Source organism: Lemur catta, chromosome 1 (assembly GCF_020740605.2).
Source record: "Lemur catta isolate mLemCat1 chromosome 1, mLemCat1.pri, whole genome shotgun sequence".
In the NCBI taxonomy this organism is placed as follows: Eukaryota; Metazoa; Chordata; class Mammalia; order Primates; family Lemuridae; genus Lemur; species Lemur catta.
Genome location: NC_059128.1, coordinates 166977390 through 167001728, shown reverse-complemented (window position 1 = coordinate 167001728; position 24339 = coordinate 166977390). Strand labels below are relative to the sequence as shown.

General features: G+C 44.8%; 2 protein-coding genes across 2 annotated transcripts in view; one reads left to right on the top strand and one right to left on the bottom strand.

The window, feature by feature from the left end:
- The window catches only part of RAB6B (RAB6B, member RAS oncogene family), a 62247-nt gene extending 55347 nt beyond the window's left edge, over window positions 1–6900 (top strand). The window contains exons 7-8 of the mRNA XM_045538975.1: window positions 1374–1440; window positions 4792–6900. Of these exons, the coding sequence (XP_045394931.1) occupies window positions 1374–1440; window positions 4792–4856 (132 nt within the window). The 3' untranslated portion in view covers window positions 4857–6900. The remainder of the gene's footprint in view (window positions 1–1373; window positions 1441–4791) is intronic.
- A 6450-nt stretch (window positions 6901–13350) lies between these two features.
- Window positions 13351–24339, bottom strand: part of LOC123629020 (serotransferrin-like) — a 53435-nt gene continuing 42446 nt past the window's right edge. Inside the window, 4 exon segments of the mRNA XM_045538962.1 lie at window positions 13351–14509; window positions 17147–17201; window positions 18320–18456; window positions 21452–21534. Coding sequence (XP_045394918.1) covers window positions 14296–14509; window positions 17147–17201; window positions 18320–18456; window positions 21452–21534 — 489 coding nt within the window. The 3' untranslated portion in view covers window positions 13351–14295.

Sequence of the window (24339 nt, the reverse complement as noted above, 5' to 3'; positions counted from 1 at the left end):
GAGCCCACCGAGTTCCTACAATTGGTATTTACGGGGAGAACGGGGAGAGTTCGTGTATCAGTCCATTCAGGCTGCTGTAATGACCATAGACTGGGAAACTTGTAGACTACAGGAGTTTGTTGCTCACCGTTCTAGAAGCTGGGAAGTCCGAGATCAAGGTGCCAGCAGATTCCGTGTCTGAGGAGGGCCTGTTCCTCATGGGTGGAGCCTTCTCACTGCGTACTCACATGGCAAGCACGCTACCTTGTGCCTTTTTTATAAGGGCACCAATCCCAGTCATGAGGGCGCTACCACTGTGACTTAATTGCCTCCTAAACCCCTACCTTTTAATTCTGTTGGATTGGGGATCAGGTTTCAGTGTATGAAGTCTGGGGGGAGACCAGCATTCAGACCACAGCAGTTCAGAGTCTTCCATGCCTTGTATGTCTGCCTTATACTGTCACCTCCAATATTCCCTCTCTGCCATCACCCCACCTGCCACTCACCACCTGCCCCCACTGCCCACCTCTGTCCCAGCACACACACACACACACACACACACACACACACACATGGTTCTTCCAACATACAAACACACAGAGAAAACCCACACGTATGCATACACATACCACACACACTACGCACACATTCCCCCCACACTTACACAAACACTCACATGGAGACCACACATTCACATCCACACAGGCCATAGTCACACACACATTCCTCCATATGCTCACAGAATGTACGTGCACCTACACACACGCCACTTACAACACACACACATTCTGCACACACCCCTACAGATAAAATACACATACTACACATCCCCCACACACATCCCCCTGCACAGAATACACATGTCACACTCACACATACACACGCACCCAAACAGACCCACAGCATCACGCTTACACTCTCATGTCCCCCATGTTCTCAGAGGAGCCTCGCCAGTGTGACCATGTGGCCCTGGCTCCTGGTGTCCAGCTGATAGACTGGTGGGACTCCCTGAGGACAGTCATTAGTCTCAAGGGCAGGTTGAAAGTCGGTTCCCCTCCCTGGTCCCCATGAGGGCCGTGGACAGAATCCCGCCTACGAGCCTGTTTCCGGGGGCCCAGATCATTTCTGCACCAGAGGTCCCTACAGTCACTGCCATGACCCACGCTCAGTCTGGTGACCCTGTGGCCAGCTTACCTGAGTGAGAGACTCCAGCTTTGCTCCTTCCTTCCACAAACATATACTGAGACCTGCTGGGGCCACCGGGAGAGGGAGAGAACATGGGTGCAGCCCCTGCCCTCAAGGGCACAGCCAGGCAGGAGAGGAGAGCCCCAGATCAGGAGGGGGAGAAGGGAAGGCCAGGGTGGGGCTCACGCTGCATCTCCTCATCTCTCCAGCTTTTTCGACGTGTGGCGTCAGCTCTGCCCGGAATGGAGAATGTCCAGGAGAAAAGCAAAGAAGGGAGTATCCTTTTCCTCTGACGCGTGAGTGAAAGATGGACAGGAGAAGCCATCTGTCCACTTAGTACAGTGGATGAGCGCTTGCCTGGTCTCCAGCCCAGCCTTCCCTGGACGGCCGCATACAGCAAGCTCTTTATAGGTGAGGCTGATCTAGACCTGTGCTCTCTAATACTGTAGCCACATGTGGCTGTTTTCATTTAAATTAGTTAATTACAAGTTCAGTTCCTCACTTGCACCAGCATCCTTTCACGAGCTCAGGTGCCCATGTTGCTAATGGCTGCAAGTTGGGCAGTGCAGATATAGAATATTTCCATCATCACAAAAGGTTTCTGGATAGTGCTATTCTGGAAGTATGACTAGGATTGGTTTCCCAGGTGTCTGTGCATTGGGAATCTCCCACAGGTGAGGGAGCCTGGGTGTGGGGCAGGGGGTATCGTTTCTAGAAGGAGAGAACAGCATGAGCAAAGGAAAGGAGGAAAGCATAGGATACAATTAAAGAAGGAGAAGTCTGGTCTATGGAGCCTCAGTGTGTGATCAAGGGAAGGGGGTGAGCCAGCATCAGCTCATGGGGAGGCCTTGGGTGCCACATCCTGGGCCTGTCTCCAGATCTACTGTGTGTAGGACCCAGGGAGATGTATTTTTAACAGACTTCCCAGGAAGGTTTCATGCATTCCGTTTGAGTACTCCGCATTTGAGCGGTGCTGTGCATTGTACAAAGGTATTCTGACTCAAATTGCACATGAGAAGATTTTTTTTTAATGGTAGTCAGGTAACTTCAACATTGGGCAGAATGTGATGCTGCAGCCGTGGCCTCGCTTCCAACTAGACCAGTAGTTCTCAGCTGGGACTGATATCGCCCCACTCCCCACGGGGACATTTGGCAGTATCTTCAGGTGCTTTTAGTTGTCATAAATTGGGGAAGGGGGAACGATGTTACTGGCATCTAGTGGGCAGAGGTCAGGGATGCTTCTAAACATCCCACATGCACAGAATGGCCCCCACAACGAAGAATTAAAAATGTCAGTAGTGTTGAGGCTGAGAAGCCTGTCCAAGAGGCGCTTAGCATAGCCAGGTCAGATAGCCCTGGGTTTGCGCCCAGGCGCCTTGGCCTCCTGGCTGGAAGGTGGGTCAAATGTCGAAGCGGGGTAATGCATTTACAGTGCCCAGTGTGTCCTGCGGCAGAGCAGAGCACGCGCTTGTTACCACCTGGAAAGGCTTCACGGAGAGGCCACTACCACGAGAGCCCTGGTCCAAAGAATGAGGACGCGTTTCACAGGTGAGATAGGACGAGAGGCTGGATGTGGGAGAGGGGGCATCATTTCTAGAAGGCAAGAGCAGCATGGGCAAAGGAAAGAAGGAAAGCATAGGGTGTGTTTAAAAAGGGGGAAATCTGGTGCCTCAGTAGAGCCTCAGTGTGTGATCGAGGGAAGGGGATGAGCTAGTGGCAACTCATGGGGAGAGTTTGAATGCCAGACTGAGAAGTCTGTGGAAGCTTTGTCTCTGTACCAAAGTGTGACGTGACTGCCACCAGAGCTAGCTTTGGGAAGCCACCATGCTGAGAGGGCTGGGTGGGCTCAGAGGGACACACGGAGAAGACCAGGGGACCTCTGTGAGGCCTGCACCTGGGCCAGCAGTGTGGAAGGGGCTGGGCTGCTGGGGCCAGTGTGGGCTGTAGACCACAGCTGGCAGAGAGAAATGGCACGGCATTCTTGGCGTGGGTTTGCCAAAAACAGTGGGGAGTGGAGAAGCAGGTTTGCTTTGCTTGACTAGAGTAGAGAGGACACAAGTTGGACTGTAGTGGGAAGTAGGAAGGTAGGAAGAAAGGCAGTTGCTTTTTTTTTTTTTTTTTTTTTTGAGACAGAGCCTCACTCTGTATCCTTGAATAGAGTGCAGTGGCATCGTCATCATAGCTCACAGCAACCTCAAACCCCTGGGCTCAAGAGATCCTCCTGCCTCAGCCTCCGGAGTAGCTGGGACTACAGGCATGTACCACCATGCCCTGCTAATTTTTTTTTATATTTTTAGTAGAGACAGGGTCTTGCTCTTGCTCAGGCTGGTCTTGAACTCCTGACCTCAAGTGATCCTCCTGCCTCAGCCTCCCAGAGTGCTAGGATTACAGCAATTGCTTATTATCTGTTATTTATTTATACTCTGCCATGGTATAAGAAGTGTACGTGTATGTATATATACACACAAACAGCATAAAATTGTGTATGTATATGTGTACACACACACATAGGGAAAATAAAGGTAGGAAAGGCACAGAAAAGTCAGAGATAATATCATACTCAAAATATATGCCATGGCCATGTTGTTACTAGAGATGACCAAAAAGTTGGCTCTAAGCTTCCTAACAGCCAAAGCAAGGAGAAAAAATGTGAACTTCAGGAGACATGTGGCTTTTCATAGTACTTAAGCTGAAAGAATCTCTCCTATCACCCTCAAATATGAGCCACAAAAACCTCCCCAGGATGCCAGCCACAAGTTCCACAGTAGGGCTTCCCATACCACCCCACGCACCCCACTCACCCCTGTCCCAGTGCAGCCCTATAGCAGACACCAAAGCCCAGTCCAGGAAGAGTGATTCTGTGAGGTACCAAAGGGCCTGGTTCTCAGCACTAATTAGAAGATCTGGCTTGATGCCAGGCCAAAAATTCAAATGAAGTCTTGGTTTTGAGCCTGTTAAGGCAGGCAGAGGGACAGCCTGGCTGTGCATTTTGAACCTGTTCCTCTGTTGGTTCTGGGAAGTGCTTCTGCAGCCCCACGGCCCCTGAGGCACCAGTGGAAAAGGTTGGAGAGGGGGCTGTGCTTAGGCCCCATGGATGTGGCTTCTCCAGTAGCCATCCTCAGATACAGGGGCCACACTGTGACTAAAGCTTAAGGGGTCGGCACTCCTGCTGCCGGCATTCCTGCTGCCGGCTAGGGCAAGGCCCACGCTCCCCTGTGCTTTGAGACATGAGTGTGCCTGCCGGGCCGAAGGCTCCTTACCGCCAGTGCACTTTTGGATGGGGCCGACAGGTAGTAGGGCTGAGGCCAGAGGTGGCAGCTGGCTTTTGAGCACTGGTCACCAGGGAAGGCTTCTGAGAGAGTGACCCCCTGGCCTTTGTATAGATGCTGATCCCACAGCCCAGGACAAGCTTTGCTTTGGGTGGACGGGGGTTGGGGGACGTGGGCGGGTGGGAGAAGAGGAGGACAGGTGGGAGCTGGTGACTTGCACCCTTCCTGCCCCAGCCAAGCCAAGAGCCGAGTCCCTGGACGTTCACAGAGGGACAGGGCAGCGGCCAAGGGGTGTGGGGGCACGAGCCGGGTGGCATCTTCTCCGAGATAGTCGTCTTCCTTAGCCAGCCACCCGCAGTGATCGACATCAAGCTGGACAAGCCCCAGGAGCCCCCGGCCAGCGAGGGCGGCTGTTCCTGCTAATGCAGCGCCGCCCTGCCGGCGTCCTATGACACTACTTGCTTGTTGTGTTGCTTCCTATTGGTTAGCTTCCTACGGGGAAATGAGTTTATCCAGATGGGAGGATTTTTCTTTTCTCTCTGTCTCTAGGAGTAGGGTGGGGTGGGGAGGGAGGCTGGGCATCAGGGATCACGTCACTCTTAACAGCTGTTACTTAAACAACTATTTTTTGGTTTGGTTGTAATATATTGTACTTTATTAAGATTGCCAAAAACTGTTAAAATTTAAAAAAAAAAATTTAAATCATGTGTATACAACTTTTTGCCAGATAAAAATGTAGTCATTTTTATTTGAAAGATGTGCTTTTTGTTTTTGTATATTTGTAAACTTACAAAGAACCTTTTCCACACACCTCCTCCTTCCTGTTCTCTTTGAACTGTTCACCTCCTCTGCCTTCCTCCCATCCCCAGCCCAGTAAATTAAAACAATTAACTGAGCAACTTAATTAGGCTCCGGTCCCAGGCCATCTGGCCCCACCATCCAGGCCCTACGTCGTTAAATCAAACATTGGTTCAACAAAGCCTCTGAAGAGGTACCTGTGCCTCTGCCTTCCGTGGCCAGAGTGGGACGTCAGCGCCGCCCTGCGCTGAGACTGAGGCCTTGCTGACTGCAGGGAGCCGGCGGCAAGCCCCAGGGCAGCCGCTTCCGCCTCTCTGTTCCCTTCCCTGAAAAGCCTTGAAGGGGCTCAAGGACACAGGCAACGTTGTGTTCCCTGTGCCCAGTGACTGGAAGAGCAAGAGGCCATTGGAAGGACGGGGTGCTGTTGGCAGTTGTGGGCCGGGGTGGTGCATGGCTTGTAGACTGGAGCACCATGTGTAGTTCTGAAAATGTTTTAACAAACCCGCCCAAGCAGTCAGCACACATAGGCGGGTTGAATCTGAGAAACTCAATGTCTGACGTTGGGCAGCTGCCACCCTAAGCTGCAGCCTGTGCCACATGGAATTGGTCCGTCTGTGACTGGGGAAGGGAGGACTGTTTGCAGAACCACCACTTTGAAAGATACATGTTCTCAGATCCTCGGTTGCTAATACTGTTGAGTACTTTCTGGAAAAGCTGATTTCTGGATATGTTTCCACCCCACTGGCGTGGTACAGTTGAAATCCTTGTGGATACGTTAGTGGGTGTGGTGGCTGCACTGTGGCCACTGAGCGTATGGTTGAGGTGGGGTCCCTGAAGGCTGCCTAGGGTACCGCAACCTGCCCCCGAGAGCCAGCCTTGCCGTTTTTAACTCATTCCCGAGAATGGCTGAGTCCCGAGGACCTGTAAAATCTCTGAAGAGAACTCTCTCTTCTCGCTCAGTGATGTAACCGACTTGGCCAGCATTCCAGATAGACCCAGACTCACCGCCCCGGGCCTGCACGCAGCCAGGCAGTGGGCAGTGACTCTGGCCAGAACGTAAACCCCACCTTCCCAGCTGGCACTGGCCCTTCCCCAGGTGCTCACGGGCATGTCGTGGATGGGCGAACGACCATCTGGGGCGTGGTGAGGTGAACTCCTCCACAAGGCAGGACTCCAACAAGGTTGTTGGAATGAATTTTGAAACTTCTCAGAAGCTAATGCAAGATGGCAGGCGCGAGAGCAGCAGAACCTGGCAGGACTGCCGCTTGTGCGGTGGGCCTGCCACGCACCTCTGCCAGGAGACTGTCTGACAGCTTTAGCGGGGAAGCAGGATCCCACTGAGCACCTCTTCCAGAAGGCAAGGACCAATGTATGAGCGTAATTCAAATGTCATGTGTTTAGTTTTTATATGTGTGTACATAATTATATATAGAGATAGACTTGTGTATACACCTTCCACAAACACATCCTCACACAGAGAAACATGTGCTCAATGTATACTCCTTGTTTTTCCTGCTCTCAAGTTGGAACTTGCATTGTGATAACAGTTTTGGAAATTCAAAAGTACTGCAATGTGTTGAAATAAGAAATACTTACTATTGTCAAATAACTTGTGATTGTCTTGCCATCAATAAAATAATGCATAGATGTGTTAAACTACAGGCAAAAATAGCCCACGGGACTATCTCCACCATCTCTCTCTGTACTTACTGTATGCACGGGTGTGCGTGCCCCTGTGGGCAGCACCCCCCGCATGGGCACACCCCCAAGTGGTGCTTGTTGGTAGAGTGCTTCCTCACCTCGTGAGAATCTGTGGGAGTCCCCGTCACGGCATCCTGCCTCGCTGGCAGCAAGGCTGTCGCTTGTGGCCTCTGAGACTGCCCCATTTACAGGGATCTGACTGGGTCTCCGTGAATGAATGTATGGTGGATTTTTATTTTCTTGGCCCTAAAGAGTAGCTTTTCTTAAAATGTCGTGTAAAACAAAGTAGAAATTCAGTTCCCTTCTCATGTGCACACACATCCAAGGCACCACGGACTGTTTTTCCATCCTGGCATAGAGGAGCAGGGAGAGACCCAGCAGATGTCATGTGGCGTGACGTGGCCTCAGTAAGTCCCAGCTTTCCTAGCCTGCACACGACATCCTCTCTGGAGCCCAGGTTCTCCCCATTGCCACGGCCTGTGAAACTGAGGGTAGCTGCCTCCTCGTCCTCCCCTCTCAGCGATGCCGTGCAATTCCCTGGCCGCCTTTCCTCAGGCGCGATTTCCACTCCTCCCTCCCTGGGGTCTGGTGAGGCCGCTGGACCTCTTTCACAGACGTGTGTTAGTTCCTCGACTCTTGTCTTGAGCAGGTGCCATCACTGTCCCCTGCTTGTAGGTAGGATCTTGACTCAGAGTTAAGGTTCCATAATAGAATAGTCAGGTGCTCTTGAAGATGTCATGAAATTGCCTCAGCACCGCCGGTGAGAGTATCGCATCTTTGCTGAATGGAGGTCGGTGAGCGGAGGGCAAAGTGGAGGATTCCTTTCAGAAAATGTTCTCAATTTAGGAATTCAGCCCTTCTCCCCAAAGACTAGATCCTCCTCCTTTGGTCCTTTTTCTTTGGAGATCTCAAAGAAGAGCTGTCAGTAAAGCTCCTGTTCCACAGGCATCAGAAAAATTGAGTGTAAGATGGAAAAAGCTGAGAGTGTATTTACAACTGCAGACAGAAGCCAACATGAGGGTGTGATGTCCGCATCTTGAGTACTGTAGCTGCAGTTGTGGGGTCCCAAGTTAGTTTGCTTGGTGGCTGTGGGCAAGTTTCCTTTGGTCAGAGGCCTCCCTGCTATCACTATTGCCACGCTCTTCCTGTAGTCACCCTTAAAAACATTTTGTAGTGTTCCCAGGGGCGGGGGGAGCAATGGCCTTATCAGTTTGTCTCAGGCAACAGAAATGAAGATTGAAATGTTGGGAGCTGGGAGTGCAGACATATCTGGGGTGCAGTACCTCCATCGTCCTGGTGGCTACCTAGTGCCAGGAGCACCTGCCCTCGAGTACCAGGTGTGACAGTAAAGGGACGGTGTTGCTGGCTTTGGCATCCTGTAGGTAGAGCAAGCAGCCGTATTCCTTCACAAGATGGAGGGCAGGTGCAGATGTCAGGACATGAGACCAGGTAGCTGAGGACTGTGAGGCGGGTCTAAGCCACGTGAGGGACAGCTGGACAGAAATATGTCTGTGCGCATCAACCAAACAGGGTCATATGCTCGCTAGCTTCCAGACTACCTCTCCCCACCGTCACCTTGCTACAGCAGGGAGGTGCAGGTCTCATAACCCCTCCTGTGTCACAGGCAGGAAAATCAAGACGGAGAAGGGTGAGTTGCTTGTGATCACACAGAGAGTCGGAGCCATCAGAGCCGATGCTACTTTCCTCATCCATTGCTGCCCCCCGTGTGTGCACACATGGGCCTGCACACCTGCAGTCAAGGACTGCCGTGCAGGAGTGTGTTGCTCAGACCAGCTCTACGCCGTGGCAGGACATGGATTCTTCCCAGTGCATCTGAGTGAGCTGGGAGAGCGTATAGGTGCACGTGGGGCTCCTCCACTGCAAGAAAGGGCCTGTGGCCAGGTCGACTGATTGTCTTGGGCACCCACACAGATCAGGGCACCCTTTCAGTGTTTTATTTAAATGAACTATTTAGGTATTCCAGAGCCTTGGGATCTCAGCATGCAAAACTCCTTGGACTCCAGACCCCTGTCTGGTGGGCACTCGAGCTGGGTGTGGTTCACCAGGAAAGCCTCGCAGGGGAGGTTGAGATGGCTCCCTCAGGAGGTGGGAAGCCTCCATAGCGTCGAAAGCCAGCCTGCGTCTTGTGGTGTGTGTCTCCTTCTCCCCTCCCTTTCCCCCACCATCCCCTTAAAGCAGTTGGCTGTGAGGAGCAGCCGGGTGGCCATTCCATCTGTGTTACGGGCTCAGAAGGCATAGCGGCCATATTGACTTCACATTAAACTGTGTAAAATGTGGAAAAGACTCAGCATGTTGGTCGAACAATAAACTGTCCTAATTCTCAACACAAAGCTTCTTGTCTAATGTTTCTAAGTGGTGCAGCCATATATTGCCGGGAGGGTGGTGGGGGGAGGTTCCAAAACAGAGTTCCTCAAGTTCACGTTCCATGAAGAGCCTCTTCTCGTGTCTGGGTGGCATATCCACTACCCAAAGCCTTTGCTGCTTCCTCCTACTTACCTGGGCTCGCTACCAACTCCAAAGGGGGGAAGGTGGGACACCGATTAAATCCATACACGTTCCTACAATCTCCCTTCTGCCTAAAGGCTGATGGAAAGGGAGCCTCCAGGCAGAACCGAGAGTCAGGGGTGACATATTCTCCATCATCCTCACTCTCTACTTGCCGTGGCTGTAGGGACTGGTTCTCTGGTCTTTCTGGTGATTTCCAGAAAGCTATTTAAGGCAAGAATGTAAGATGAAACATAATCACCTTTTGGCAACATCAAGCTGCCATGTACCAGCCCCAACCTCGCCCATGCCAGTTAGGAACATCCCGGAGAGGCCCCTTCAGGTGTCAGTTATCTCTAGACTAAGAGGTGCCCTAGAAGCCAGGATAGTTCTGGGACCACGCAAAGAGGATACGAAGGCCAAGATTAGGTGCAGAATTGCCCTAGCCTGGGAATGCTGGGAACCTCACTTTTCCAGTTAGTGAAGTGCAACTTCACTAACTGCCTTTCCCCTCCAAAGGTTCTAAAGGTTCCAGAACACCCTCCAATCTGCCACCTCAAGGAAGCCATCTCCAATTGGAAGAGATAGGAAGTAGATGTTCCTGTCCACTAAGCCTTACTGTTTCTGGCGGCCAATTGTAAAATGTGAGGTAGAGGAGGTATAGGGTGTGAAGAGGCAGGGGGCTGAGAGCGCACAGGCCAGGGTTGAGGCCCAAGTAGAGCTGTTCCAAGAAAAGCAGTCATTCCCCAAGGTTATGGTGTTAAGGACAGCATGACCCCACCCCGCAAAGGCAGTGAGTGATCTCTGGGGACAGTGTTCACACCCACAGCTGTCCAGCAGCCCCTGCCCTTGCCTCAGGAAGCACTGCTGGGATTTCCCAGAATGAATGTGAAGATGACAGCGGTGGTGAATGTCCTGCCTGAAGTGCACAACGTGGCATCCAGTATGCTAAACTCAAATTTAAAAAAAAACCATATTCCAGCTTTTTGAAACAAAATTTCAATGCTTGAAACAACATTCAATTCACCACAGCCAAGTGCCTCGCGTGTCAGCATCACAGGGGAACACTGGCACCCCAGGAGGCCCTAAGACAGAGGCCAAGGGGAGACGGCACAGCCCTCTTGGGGCTGCACGGCTGGCAGCTGACCACCGGCCCACGCGGTGCTCGAGAGGCAAGTGCAGCCATGATGGAGCTCACATTAAGGAGACAGAAGGGCAGGGAGCCACACTGAAAAGGCACATTTCTTAATTTAAGAATTGGGCCATAATCCTCTAAAAGCAAGAATTGTGCTTTGTTTAGTATTTCTAGGGCCTACTGCAGTGCTTGACATTTACTCAATGAACGAATGCACACAAGGCTCTTATGAGCAAGAGTTTCGGGCTTTATGGTTGAAAGGAAGTGGGATTATTTTCCTGTGCAAATGAAGCCAGGTGTCGTGATCACCTTTCTTTAAAAGTGTGAAGGGATGAGATAGAGGAGGTAGGCATCTTTAAAAAAAAAAAAAAAAATTAAACAGGGTCTCTCAGTCTATTGCCCAGGCTGTAGTGCAGTGGTGCGATCATAGCTCAGTGCAAACTTGAACTCCTGGGGTCAAGTGATCCTCCTGCCTCAGCCTCCCAAGTAGCTGGGGCCACAGGCGTGTGCCGCCACACCCAGCTAATTTTTTATATTAGAGATGAGGTCTCACTATGTTGCCCAAGCTAATCTCACACCCCTGTATTCAAGCAATCCTCCCGCCTGGGCCTCCGAAAGCACTGGGATTACAGGCGTGGACCACTGCACCCCGCCCGAGGCAGGCATCTCAGTTGCTACTAATGGCCTTCAGGTGAGGTTGGGTGTGACTCAACTGAAGCTTTGACAATTCTGTCCTGACCTCTAAACTTGGAAAAAGCATAGTATTCTGGCTGAAATTATGTAAGTCACGGCCAAGTGCCTCACGCAAGGATGGACCGCAGGGGAACACTGGCACCCCAGGAGGCGGGGAGGCCGAGACCATGGGAAGAAATGGCAGACCCCAGGGACGCCCCACCAACAGCAGCTGCTGTTGATCAGGAACTAGGATCCTCAGCAAACTGTCAGGTGCCTAGTAGGGGACAGGCTACCAAAGCCCGGACTGGGAAGAAGAGCCAGAATAAAAGTCATCAGTGCCTAAACCTCTCTTGGTCTGCCTGTGTGCTCCATAACCACTGGAAGATTCCAGTCCCGAAGGTGACATAGTCACCAATGCAGTGCCCAGGGCCTACCCGTCACAGCTGCCCCTCCACAGCGGCGTCTCACTGCAGCCCGCACCCCTCCTTCAGCAGGGACCAGGGCCATTCGCTTCAGGTATGCTGTTCTGGGAGCTCTTGATGCCATATTTGTAGCTTAAAACCCCATATTCCCAAGGGAATACAAATGTCTCCTCTATGACATACAGTTGTACCTCATCGCCTGTCCCCATGACCTGATGTCCCTCTCTCCACTCTGGCCACACTGGCCCCCCTCTCATGAAGAAATGGGCCTGGTTACGTCGAATGCCTTCAGAGCCACAGGAGGACAGCACCTGAGTGGACAGCACAACCCATCTCCTATCGAAGCCTAGTCACCACGACCTCATCCCAGCCCAAACCCACAAGAATGGAATGCCTGCAGCCCAGTTCCCGGGAGGGACTCTGTAACCTGCCTGCTTACTTCTCCCTGTCAGAGAAGCTAAATAGGGTGTGTGGCCCAAAGACTTAAAAACCAAACACAGCAAAGGCATACACGGCACTCCAGACCGGGTCGTCTTAAGGATGGTAACAGATTCGTTAAGCATGCAGATTCCTGAGACCACACAAGACCTATCTGATCAGAGTGTGTAAGACGAGCGTCCTCAAATCAGCTGAACAAGCCTCACAGACAATTCTGATGATGTCCACTAACATTTGAGAATCACCATTCTAGACAGAACTTGCCTTTTTCAGACCATCATTAGGCCTTGAATGAAATTCAACTTGCTCCCTTTCTTCACTTTTTTAGCGTACTGCTTCCTCCAACAACCAATAACCTTATTAATCAGAAAACAACAAAACAGGTTGGGAAAACACATACCTCTTGACAGAAGCATCGCGCCATGGATTTTTGTTCACATGAGCTTCTATGATTATGCGAACTTGTCACATTCATCACATCCTGTTTTGCCTTCTGGCTCGTTGTTCTTACCCACTTCCTTAAGTTACTAATTGGCTAATGCGGCAAAGGGCAAGAAGGAGCCCAAAAGACAGTGAGAACACTGGCAGCAGCACAGCTTTCAAAGAACTCCGACAGGATCCCATCCGACTTTGCCCTTTCGCGTTGCATTTACTTCGTGCACCAGCAGCAAGGCTGACGTGAGCTTCAGGGCCGGGAGCCTGGAGTAGGTGGCCAGGAATGACGACGGACTGAGGCGATGTGTACCCTTAGAACCTGAGAGTGATCCACAGGGAGGGACGTGGGAGACAACAGGCAGAGGCTGCACAGAGACCACACTCACTCGGACGTCGTCAGCGCCTCCCTTTTATTCCTTGATTCTCCCTGACGCCCCCAGGCCAGGCCAGGTGCCCCTGCAGCAGGCTCCCAGGGCACTCTGGACCTCTGCTGTGGCTCTCACTACACTCTTCTGAGATGAGCTTCTCATTTAGCCATGGCCACCCTTGTCTCCTTGTAAACTTTGGCTGGGCTTGTGCCTGACTGTGTGAGGTAGGGATAGAAGAGTGTTCCTGTGTACATTGCAATCTTTAAGCTCAGGAAGCTTGGAGTTAGGCCTGAATCCTAATGCACGCTCCCATTTGTACTCATTATTCCATTCTATTTAACTGTCTTGAGTCAGACAGGTGGTTTTATTTACTAAGAAATATATTAACATTTAGAAAAAGCCATAGAAAAGCCATATGTTTAAGAGGACAGCAAAGAATACCACTTTGAAAAGGCAGACTTTTATTTTTACTTTTTTAGCTTCAACGAATATGCACTTCAGATATCTACAGACAACTTTTTTCACTTTGTATCTGTCCCACAGCATTCCAGCAAGGGTGCAAAATTGGAGCTGTTCAAGCAGCACATAAGGATGGCCCAGGAACCCTCAGCCACCCAGAGAAGTGGAAGAGCATCTAAACCTCCATACGTTCCCCAGTGTAACCACGAGAACACACTAGACCCTTGGCATTTGGGGAGTTGGCATTTCTAGTTCTATTATCTAGGAATGACTCCAGGGGTTTGTGACAAGCTTCTGAAACATAAGTGCTAAGACTGGAGTGTGGACAAGTCACTGACCTGATAAAGAACAGACCCACTGTCCACTCAGACCTGCTGTTTTGTAGCTGTCTTCGCATGTGGGGAAACTGTATTGTAACTATGCCTACAAATCTGGGAATTCACAAAGGACTAGACAATGTATTGCTCATGAACCTCAGGGGCAACTAGAAATCAACTGGCTTCATAAACAGGCAAGTCTGTTTCCAGGGGAAAGGACACAAAGCACAGAAGCAGAGGAGAAGAACACTTTCCAGATGATAAGCATATTCTCCTGCTAGTATCCTCTCTGCGTGGAGTCAGCTTCTTATGTCACAAAGACCTTGGCCCTCCATCAAACATACACTAGATGTTAAACACACCTTAACAAAGGGAAGATACAAAGGTCAAATAAAAGTGACTTGCTTGAAAGGGAGCCATGAGGGAGAACTGAACTTAAAAAAAAAAAATTCCAAGCTGGTTTCAACAGTAACTTGTTTCTAGAACAAGGAAATGTTTCTAACCACATTTTGTACCTTTTCTTTATCAACTCCAGACTACCATAGCCCTTTTCCCAAAACTGAGTCCATCACACACATATGTCCATGTCTTGTGCTTTGGTGCTGCCCCTCAGGCGATTTTAGCCAGCCATTTTTCCAAGTCCTGGATGTCCGCAGAGCCAGCGTCCCCTCTCCCACCCTTGGCACTACACTCCAGGAACTCCACTTTGAGAGGCAACTGTGAGAATTCGAACTCTTTGCCTTTCTTTCCCAGCTGAACAGGGACAGTGCTGGAACTGTCCAGGGTGCTGGGGGCAGCAGAACGGGTAACTCGTAAGGTATTACTGTGGGACAAAAGGAAAACAGGTCAGGAGGCAGAATTTTTATACAGCAATTAAATCATATTAGTTCCTAAACATTCCAGTGCTCATTTAAAACAATCATAAAATTGTCATTTATGCTATTAAGATTTGCTGAATAATCCTTTGCATTTATAAATCATTTTCTTGGACAGACAGGTGAGACAGGAGTTCAACCTTCATAGCTGGATGACAGCAGGTCAGCAGTGACTGGGTCATACCAACATTCTTTCCACCCAGGGCCCCCTTCTAAAGGGATCTCCTGAATGATGCCATTTTAAAATATATTTTAAAAATACATGCTGCAAGTGTTATAAAAAGTGTAAGTTTCTGAAAGTCAAGTGTAGCTGGTAGGGTATTTATTTTTATCTTGAGTTTATTTGTATGTAGAGCTTACAAATCCACAAACTCCAGATTCTCATATCTATATGTGGGCACAATTACCATTCTCTAAACCTCTTCAGCCACTAAAACCCTCTAGATTTCAGTCACCTTACTGCCACCTGCTGGCCCGAATAAAGGGTGCATAAGCAACCCTCATTTGCTGACCCACCCTACCCTTCCTGCTACCCAGAAGTAGAGGAATACATGCTGCCAATCTGCTTTCTTACAAAACAAAGCATTTCTTGATTCTGTAAGGTGGCTTAAAAATTAGTGACGAAATGCAGACAAAACTAAACAATACCTTGCTTAGAAACACACACACACAGTAAAAGTATTTTAAAAAAAAACAATTAATACAAAATTCTGGACATCACTTATCTCTTGAGGGATATAAGCTTTTGGGGAGGAGCCCACAGGGGCCTTCTAAGCATGGTGGTGGGTACATAGGTATTCATTTTAATATTCTTTAAACTTAATGTATGTGTCATATATACTCTTTTATATGTGATGTTTTACAATAAAAAAATTTTTAAGGAAAAAATCAAAACATTACATGTATTCAGTTTTTGCCACAAGGCCAAGTAAATATAGTAAACCTTGTTATTCAGAAGCCTGAAATGCTTCAAAACCAATAGGGCTTAATTCTCACAAATTCAAGATTAAAATAACATTAGTCAGAATCCTAATTTTAACTGTTAACATTTACAACTTTTCAATACTTTCCTTCACTGCCTTATATTATAATAGAATATTTCCTTCTGTCTTGTTTTTCTCTGAGCTTTTAGAGTGAAAAGCAAATGGCCCAAGGAAAATGTGTTTTAAATATGGGAAGACGGACTGTACTGTTAGAAAAAAACCCCAAAAACTGATATACAAATAACACTATGATAGCTTTTGTTTCTTCACAACAATTCCCAACAATTGCAAGAGAATTTTTAGAAAAACCAAATCATCTACTTGTTCCAACGTCCTTAGCCTAATGGCAAGCAGTATGTACACTCTCACGGGAGTGAGCACCGAGAGGGTGGGGACAGAGAAACATGCAATTTCAGAAGCGGCAGGAACCACTGAAAATGGCATAGCCAGAGCTGGCAACAGTGTTCCACAAAGAACCAGGTATTAAATATTTTGGGCTTTGGGGGCCACATTTGGTCTCTGTTACATATTTTTCTTTTCTTTTTTTTTTTTTTACCTGTCCTTTAAAAATGTCAAACTACTCTTAGGTTGCAGGCCATGGGCAGGAGTTTGTCAGCCCTTGAAGCCGACTAGATTCTACTAGACTCTAAGCTCCACAATACAGGAACTCAGACCACATTTCCTCCTATAGCTGCATCCTGAGTGCAGGGCTTGGCATATACTAGCTGCACTATAGGTGCTTGTAAATGAATAAAGGAGTAAATAAATCATAGTGGGAAAAAAATGTTCTAAAAGTTGAATTTATATAGTTTTTCCTCATCAGATTCTTTTCAAGTCCTTATACAAGTAATAAGAAAACATAACTTGCTTTACTATAATGCTGATCATTTCTTCTGCCTAAGTAAGCTTTTGGCGTGCTCTTGTAGATTGACATAAAATAAAGACATGCTAGATTCCTTAAAATTCAAAAGCTTATAGCTCACTTTATAAATTTTTAAACACTCAAAGCAGGATCTATCATATTGCCAAGTAGCTTGACAACAAATATGAAAAACTGCAAAACAGTTTAACTTTTTATATTCTTCCTAAGTTTTTCTTTCTTATTCTATCAGCAATAATTTCTAAAATGGTTTTAAATTCTTTTTTTTAGCTTCTCAGTTTTTTTCCCCCTGATTCCAGCTTTGATTTATTTATTCTTCTTATTATTTTTTACATGTGCCTTTAAATGCTGTTTTACATGCATTACTGAGTGGTGAACAAACACTTTCATTCACTGACCTGACAGTTCTCAACTTGGCATAAAATTTTTTAGTTTCTAAAACCTTCATTTCAACTGTAAGTGAGTAATAGTGGTGAAATAAATTGAGCTTATGGTTTCAATAAATCATCTTTCCATACATTTTAAAATATCTATAAGCATCCTATTAGTGTTTTTTATAATTCCATTACTTCTTTTGTAAATTATTTAACAAGTATATTTTACACTAATCTTCAGTCTGTAATTGTGATAATCACATAGAACCAAACAAAAGAAATATGAATATGCTTCTTAAGGTTAAGTGCTGAGACATATAATTCACCAATGGCCTCATTCACACTTACAGTTCTTTCTCAAGCTGCTGTTGAATTAACTTTGCTGATTTTGCCATTGCAATATCTGTAAGAAATAAAAGCATTGTTGCAGTTTAAGTAAGGATGGGTCTTTTCCTAAGACTTCTTGCATAGAAGAAAATTCCTATTTAAACCAGTAAGTTTTTAAAAAAGAGCTCTTATAACTAGTTCCTTCTCTATGAAAGTAAGTGTTACATCTGCACATATGGGTTTTCTCAAGATAATGCTTATAAACTATCATGCTGATGACCCTAAAATTGACTTTAGCTCTTTCACTAAAGTTTTCCACAACTTACAGACTTTTCAATGCAATACATATATGAGTCCACGCAGTTTAACAAAAAGCAAACCTACCGGTGCTATGATTATAACAAGAGCCTGGACTCCAATAGACAATACTCTATCTGTCATTTAAAAGTTAACTTAGCATGTTTCCAACTGATACTAAGAGGGTATGTTAAGCATCAAGTGCACTATAGGTAAGAAATAAGACTTGGTTTGGCACAAAGCCCACACCAAACAAACATTAACTCCCCTCCTTATACTGAATCAGAGAAATAAAGAGGTTAGGTAATGCATTCCTGATTAGGCATCTTTAGGTTGACTATCTGATCACTTTTGGGCTCTTCATAGAATCAGAATTTTAAATCTGAAAGAAAGCTGAAAAGATCAACTAGTTTATCTTATTTTACAGGTAATGGAACTAAATCCCAGTTTTATTGGGTATGACTAGAAAGTTTTCAATGGTTATCAGGTTAAAGGAAAACAAGTTCTACAAACTCTCCTCCATAAAATTTACTAGATGGTAAACCTGTCTGAAAGAAGAGACTCCACCCTGTCCCTCCAAAATTATATATCTGATACGACATATTGTCAATCTGACAAATTTGGTAAAGTAAAATAATTTATAATCTTAAAAAAAACCACTGTATCAAAGAAAAATTGATAACAATCAGTCTGTTGTCATTCCTTAGTCCTCTGGTAAGAAAACTGGCGAAAAGGTAGGAGTAGAAATAAATTTTAAGATTTAAAATTTTTCAGTTTATAGTTCATTACAGCAATTGTCTCTATCCTCAATAACGGCAAATGTAGATAACCAAACTAATTCTTAGTAGCAATCCCCCTCAAAATCTCAGTTATTATTGCCAGAAAACATGATGGCACCTTGCTTATTGCAGGCTATTAAGAATGATGGTGTGTTCTTCAGACCCATACTGTCAATGAGGACTTGATACAGAAACTCAGCCACATCTTTCACCTCTCGCTGGAATGCTGCACTATCCACAACAAACACAACAGCCCTGGAGGAAGAAGGGGAAAAAAAAAAAGAGAAAAACTGGCATGCGAACATGTAATAGTATATCATTATCTTGAAAAACTGTATCCTTAATTTCTTCAAATTTAATCCTGGTGACTAACACTCAACAGACACACATGCAGGCCTGTGCACATGTTATCACACAACACAAATCCTCATTTAACAAGAACTATTGAGTGTTACTGTGTAACAAAGACAAAGCTGAAAAGACAATAAGAATGATGCCTGTTCTCAAAGACCGAGAAATATCACATAGAGAACCGTATGATAAATGCCAGGCAGGACAGAACTAGGCACACAGTGTAACAGGAACAAAGAGGAAGATCGTTTAAATGAGAACAGGTCAAAGATGACTTAAAGGAGGATGCAACAATTGAGCTGAATTTTACCTAGACAAAAAATTGGGGCAGACTGTCTGAAAAGTACAGGTTGAGTATCCCTAATCTGAAAATCCAAAATACTTCTGGCCTCAAGCATTTCAGATAAGGGATACTTGACCTGTAGTTCAAGGTACAAACAAGTGAAACACGTTCCCTGGAGAAGTCAAGGTCAGCTGGTACACAGGGAGATGGGGGGAACCAAGTCAGATAGTGAAGGGGCACGAGACACTGACCTGTGGAGTTTATGCTTTTGTCTTACAAAGAATATTGGTGCCTAAATGGAAGACAGAGAAATCTGAGGGCAACTGAAATAGAAGCTGAGTGACCAGGTAGGGCCTGACCTAAGGCAGCAATAGTGAGAACCCTCATGTGACAGAAACAGGTATCAGAGCTAAAGGACAGCAGCCCAGAGAAACTGTAGACAACAGGCCTTAGGGGAAAGGGGTTTGGCTGCCCAGGTGGGAACAGGAGACATGCACTGACCAATCTGCAATTGGGGAGCTGGAACTGAACATCCTGCACGAAGCCTAGAACTTAAAAACAGTCTAATGGAGGTCAGAGGTTAGAAAATAATTCCACAAGAAACAGAAACACCATGCCTCCAGTGCCTCACACAGATATAGGGTATGAATTTATGTTCTCTCCAGGTGTAAGATCCCCAAGCAGAAAGGTTTACATAAAAACTGGGCCAGACTCACTGAACCCCTGTGGCCTCAACTGAAGGAAATGGGAATCCTTTGTAGAACGAGGCTTTCATATCCTAAAGTATTAAAGAACACCAACCACAATATTAACAACACATCCCCCTTGATAAAGGGTTCTAGATCAAACATTGTAAAGCACACAAGAAAATAAATAATTATGAGGGAGAATAGGCGGCACCCCAAAGAGAGAATGAGCACCCCCAAAATAGACATAATAAAGCAATCTATAAGTCTGTTCAAAATTATTTAGAATAATTCTAGAAACCATAATAAAAATAGAATAGTATAAAAACAAACAGGCTGATTTGAAAAAATACATATTTTAGAAGTAAAGAATATATTATAGTAAGTGAAATTAATAATTCAAGGAAAAGTTAAGCAGAGATTAAGCTCAGCTGAAAGAATGTAGTAAACTAGAAAATAAATATAAGGGAATCACACAATATGTAAGGGAGAAAGGTCTGGAAGATATGATAGAGAAGAGGCAAGTAGGGCAAAAATAATAAGGTTCAATAATGTTAATAAGTGTTCTAGGAGGTGAGAAATGAGAATAGGGAGACAGCACTACCTCAAGAGATCATGGTGGGAATCTTCCAAAATTGAAGAGACTCTTTGGTTTGGAATAGCATACTTGAATTCCAAGCATGACAAGGCTAAATGCACCACTGAACAGAAGAAAATCTACCCCTGGATAGGTAGAGGGCAAAACCAGGCAGACAGTGAAAAGACAAATAGATTGACTGATGACAGCACTCTCATCTGCAACAGCAGATATGTGAAGTCAGGATTAAGGCCTTCCATGTGATGAGGGAATCAACTAGCACCCAGGACTCCTTACTCAGCTGAAACAATCATTCAAAAATGAGAGCCAGAAAAAGACAGTTTCAAATAAACAAAAAAAATGAAAAACCTTACTATTCCTCACCCTCTCTGGAAATCAGAGTAATTATACTGCAAATTACAAAATATTTATAATTGACAATAGAAAAAGAGAAAAACATTTTTTAATTGGAAATAAACACCCAATTATGGCAAAATTTATCAGTTCTATATTTTTCTCAACTGTTGAAGGAATAAAAATCACATTCTCATTGTGACAAATTGCTCATCACCACCATTTTGTGGGCAAGGAAGCAATATGAAAATCTCACTGTAGACACCTTCAACAAAAAGAATCAACTACTTCATTCCATCAAAACTAAGATGCCATCAAAAGACCATTATTTCAGGGACCATTAAGAAAGAGAAAATACTGCCAATTAAAATATGACATCATTAACTTTAAGATGTATTCCAAATGCAGAGATATTAAAATACGTCTTCAAATCACTGAAACACGGCACACTGATTTTCCTCTTCAGTTCTTCAATGTTAGAGACCAAAAAGAAGAAAGCATCTGAAACTGCAGTGTAAGAATTATAGGGAAGAACTTAAGAGTCAATAACACCTGAGCAGATACTAAAAGAAATATGAAAATACTGTTCTGTGTTACTTGAAGCATCAATTTTAGGTAACTTAAGAATAGACATATATAATGTTGGAGTTTAATAACTTCTAGGATCCATCCCAGCTTTAAAATTCTTTTTTCAGATTTTAAGTTGTACATGTTATTAAATTCATCTTCAGAGTAAACGCAAAATTTAATAACAATGCTAATAAGAATTAACATTTTCTAAACACATGAAACGCTTTTTAAGCCTCATCTCATATAATCCTCATAACTCAAACGAGGGAAGGCTTGAAATCTAGAATTGGCTGAACTCAACATCCACGTTCTTTCTACCCCAGGACACCTCCCAAATACCACCAGAACAAATATACAGACTGACCTCCAAACAGTGTGGCCTCAGTCTACACACTTCAGACAAGCCCATTTCACTTCCTTCCTACTTACCTGGCTGAAGCCTTAAATCGCTCTAAGAACTGAAGCCTCAAGCTCTCATGGCCGGGGAGGTCAATCAAGGTCAGGCTATTGCCCTGAGTGAAGATAGCAGCAAAAACATTAAATTAATGTTTCAGTCCAGTTCCATGTTCACAATATAACCTTTAGTATCAGACTTTAGGAACCAGACTGGCACCTAATTAATTAATCAAATGTTTACTGTAATTAATAAATCAAACTAATGTTCACGGAGTACCTTCTACTCATAAAACATCAGTCAGTTCTGGGCATATAACAGTCAGCAAACACATCATTCCTTATCTAACATAATTTATGAGAAAGATGAACACAGTGTAAAATAACATATAAAAATATAAAATTCCAACTTTGATAAATGTTCTGAGAATACATAAGAAACCTGACTCTGGGGGAGTCAGGGAAGTGTGGTCTATCTGAGGCTTGAGAGATATACTAGTACACATATAGTAAAAGCAAAAACATGTCAATAATAGTAACAAATATTCACAAACTAATAATGTGATATAAGACCTATAATGTATCATAGAGCATGTTACTATTTTTGGGATTCCCAATCTTTATAACAAAACACACTTTTATCATTCCCACCCTTCATTTAATTTTTAAGTATTTGTTTACCAGACACACTGTTTGTTCCAACTCTGTCAATATTTTGTGCCAATTCTTTTTTTTTTTAAGAGATGGGGTCTCACTATGTTGCCCAGGCTGGTCTCAAATTCCTGGCCTCAAGCAATACCCCCACCTCAGCCTCCCAAGTCACTGGGATTACAGGTGTGAGCAACAGAGCCTGGCCTTTGTGCCAATTCTTGAGCCCCTACTGAGCAAACCTATTATGTACCCTATTAAGTCCTATTCAACATTAAAAGCCTTCATCCTTGACTTCATGTTTAATATAGATGTGGCTGTGCCCTACTGAGCAAGCCCATTATGCACCCTAGTAAGTCCTATTCACCATTCCAGGCCTTCATCCTTGACTTCATGGTCAGTGAAGATGTGGCTGTGCTTAATGATAAGACTCTCCAGATGTGGTCTGGTACTTTTATCAGACCCTTCGATCATTTCTCAGATGTTCTACCTTATCCATAGCCAACCATAACCGCAGTCCAAAAGAAGGAAATCAGCATCACATATAGGTTTGACACAACTCCACCTGGATTCATTATGACTTTTCAGATAGCCTGTGCAGTTCTTCACAGATAAATATAAATGTCTACTAGCCTTTTTCTTTCTTGCTTGCTTTTCTTTCTTTCTTTCCTTTTTCCCTTCCCTCCCTCCCTTCTTTCCTTCCTTTCTTTCTCCCCTTCCCTTTCCTTTCTTTCTTCCTTTCCTTCTTTTTTTTTTTTTTGTTTTTAGTGCTGTTAAGAGTCTGGGGACCCCAGGTTGGGACCTACTGCTCCATTTTAAAAGCAGCACTGCACCACGCACTATAAGCAATTCAGAAGATGCAGTACTTGGTACATTACTATCCAGAGAGACTAGCTTTAAACATAAGGGTGTAAGAGAAGGCATAAAGAAAGAAGGGAAGAATGTTCTATATATTCAATAGAAATATAATGCAAGCCACATATGTAATTTTAAATTTTCTAGTAACCATAGTAAAAATAGGTAAAATTAATTTTAATGTCATTTAATCCAACATACTCAAAATATTATCCTTTAACATGTAATCAAAAAACAAGAAATTACTAATGATAGTTTACATTCTTTTTTCAAACTAAGTCTTCAAGATCCAGTGTATACCTTACACTTAACAGCACCCCTCAATTTGGACTAGTCATAGTTCAGGTGCTCAATAGTTACACGTGGCCAGTGGTGACTGTATTGGAAGGTCGAGGTCCAAAGCCTACCCTGGAATATCCACTTAAAAAATCTGGTATAGGTACCCCGAGAAATAATGATCTTCCAAACCTGAAATTTCAAAATCCAAATTCGTGGGAATTTAAAAAGGTCCGGGCCAGAAAGACTGCCATCATTGAAAAAAATAAAGATATCTCTAAGACATTTAAAAGGATATCGCTTTATCTTTGTTTACAATGTTTAATCCTGGAGGCACCAGAAAGGGAAATGGGGAACACAAGGAGAAGGGAAAAAAGTCTGTTAAGATCACAATTCTAATTCATCCACCCCTCCAACCAGCCTCCCAGCCCTCATTCCACTCTTTCTCAAAACTTACTAGGCATTATGACTGAGTTGACAGTCACTGTCTACATTCTTGAGCTACACAGGTATATAAAAAGTCTTTCCCATGATGGGTATTTTTAAAATAAACTCATATACACTCTTTAAGATATCCACTGCAGCATTTTCTGTAAAAGCAAAAGACTGTAACAACAAATAAAACTAAATGTCCATTAATATGGCTCTGATTAAATAACGGTTTAATTGTATGATACTGCCACACAGTGGAATACCATGTAGCTTATTAATCAACCAGGTAGTACTATGTGTACAAATGTGGGAGAAAAAGAAAAACCCAAGCTGTATCAGTCATATTGTTAAATGAAAAAAATAATTGGCAGAACAGTGTTTAGAAAGAAAGAAATTAAAGTATATAGAGATGTTTGTATATGCAGAGAACATCTCAAACGTTACATACAAAAAAAGTTAACAGCTATTGCTTCTAAGGAGAAGACTGGGTAGTGGAGACAGGAAAGGAAAAATTACTTTTCACTAAATATCCTTTCTAATCTTTTGAATTTTTATCCCATGTGCATGTATTACCTATTCAAAACATAAAAGAAAATGGCAGTAAATTTGGAAAGAAGACACAGAAACAAAAAGAATAAAATCTGATATAACATTATTGTACATAAGATACAATAAAGCAGAGGTGGGCATGATTAAATCTGCAGCACAGATTT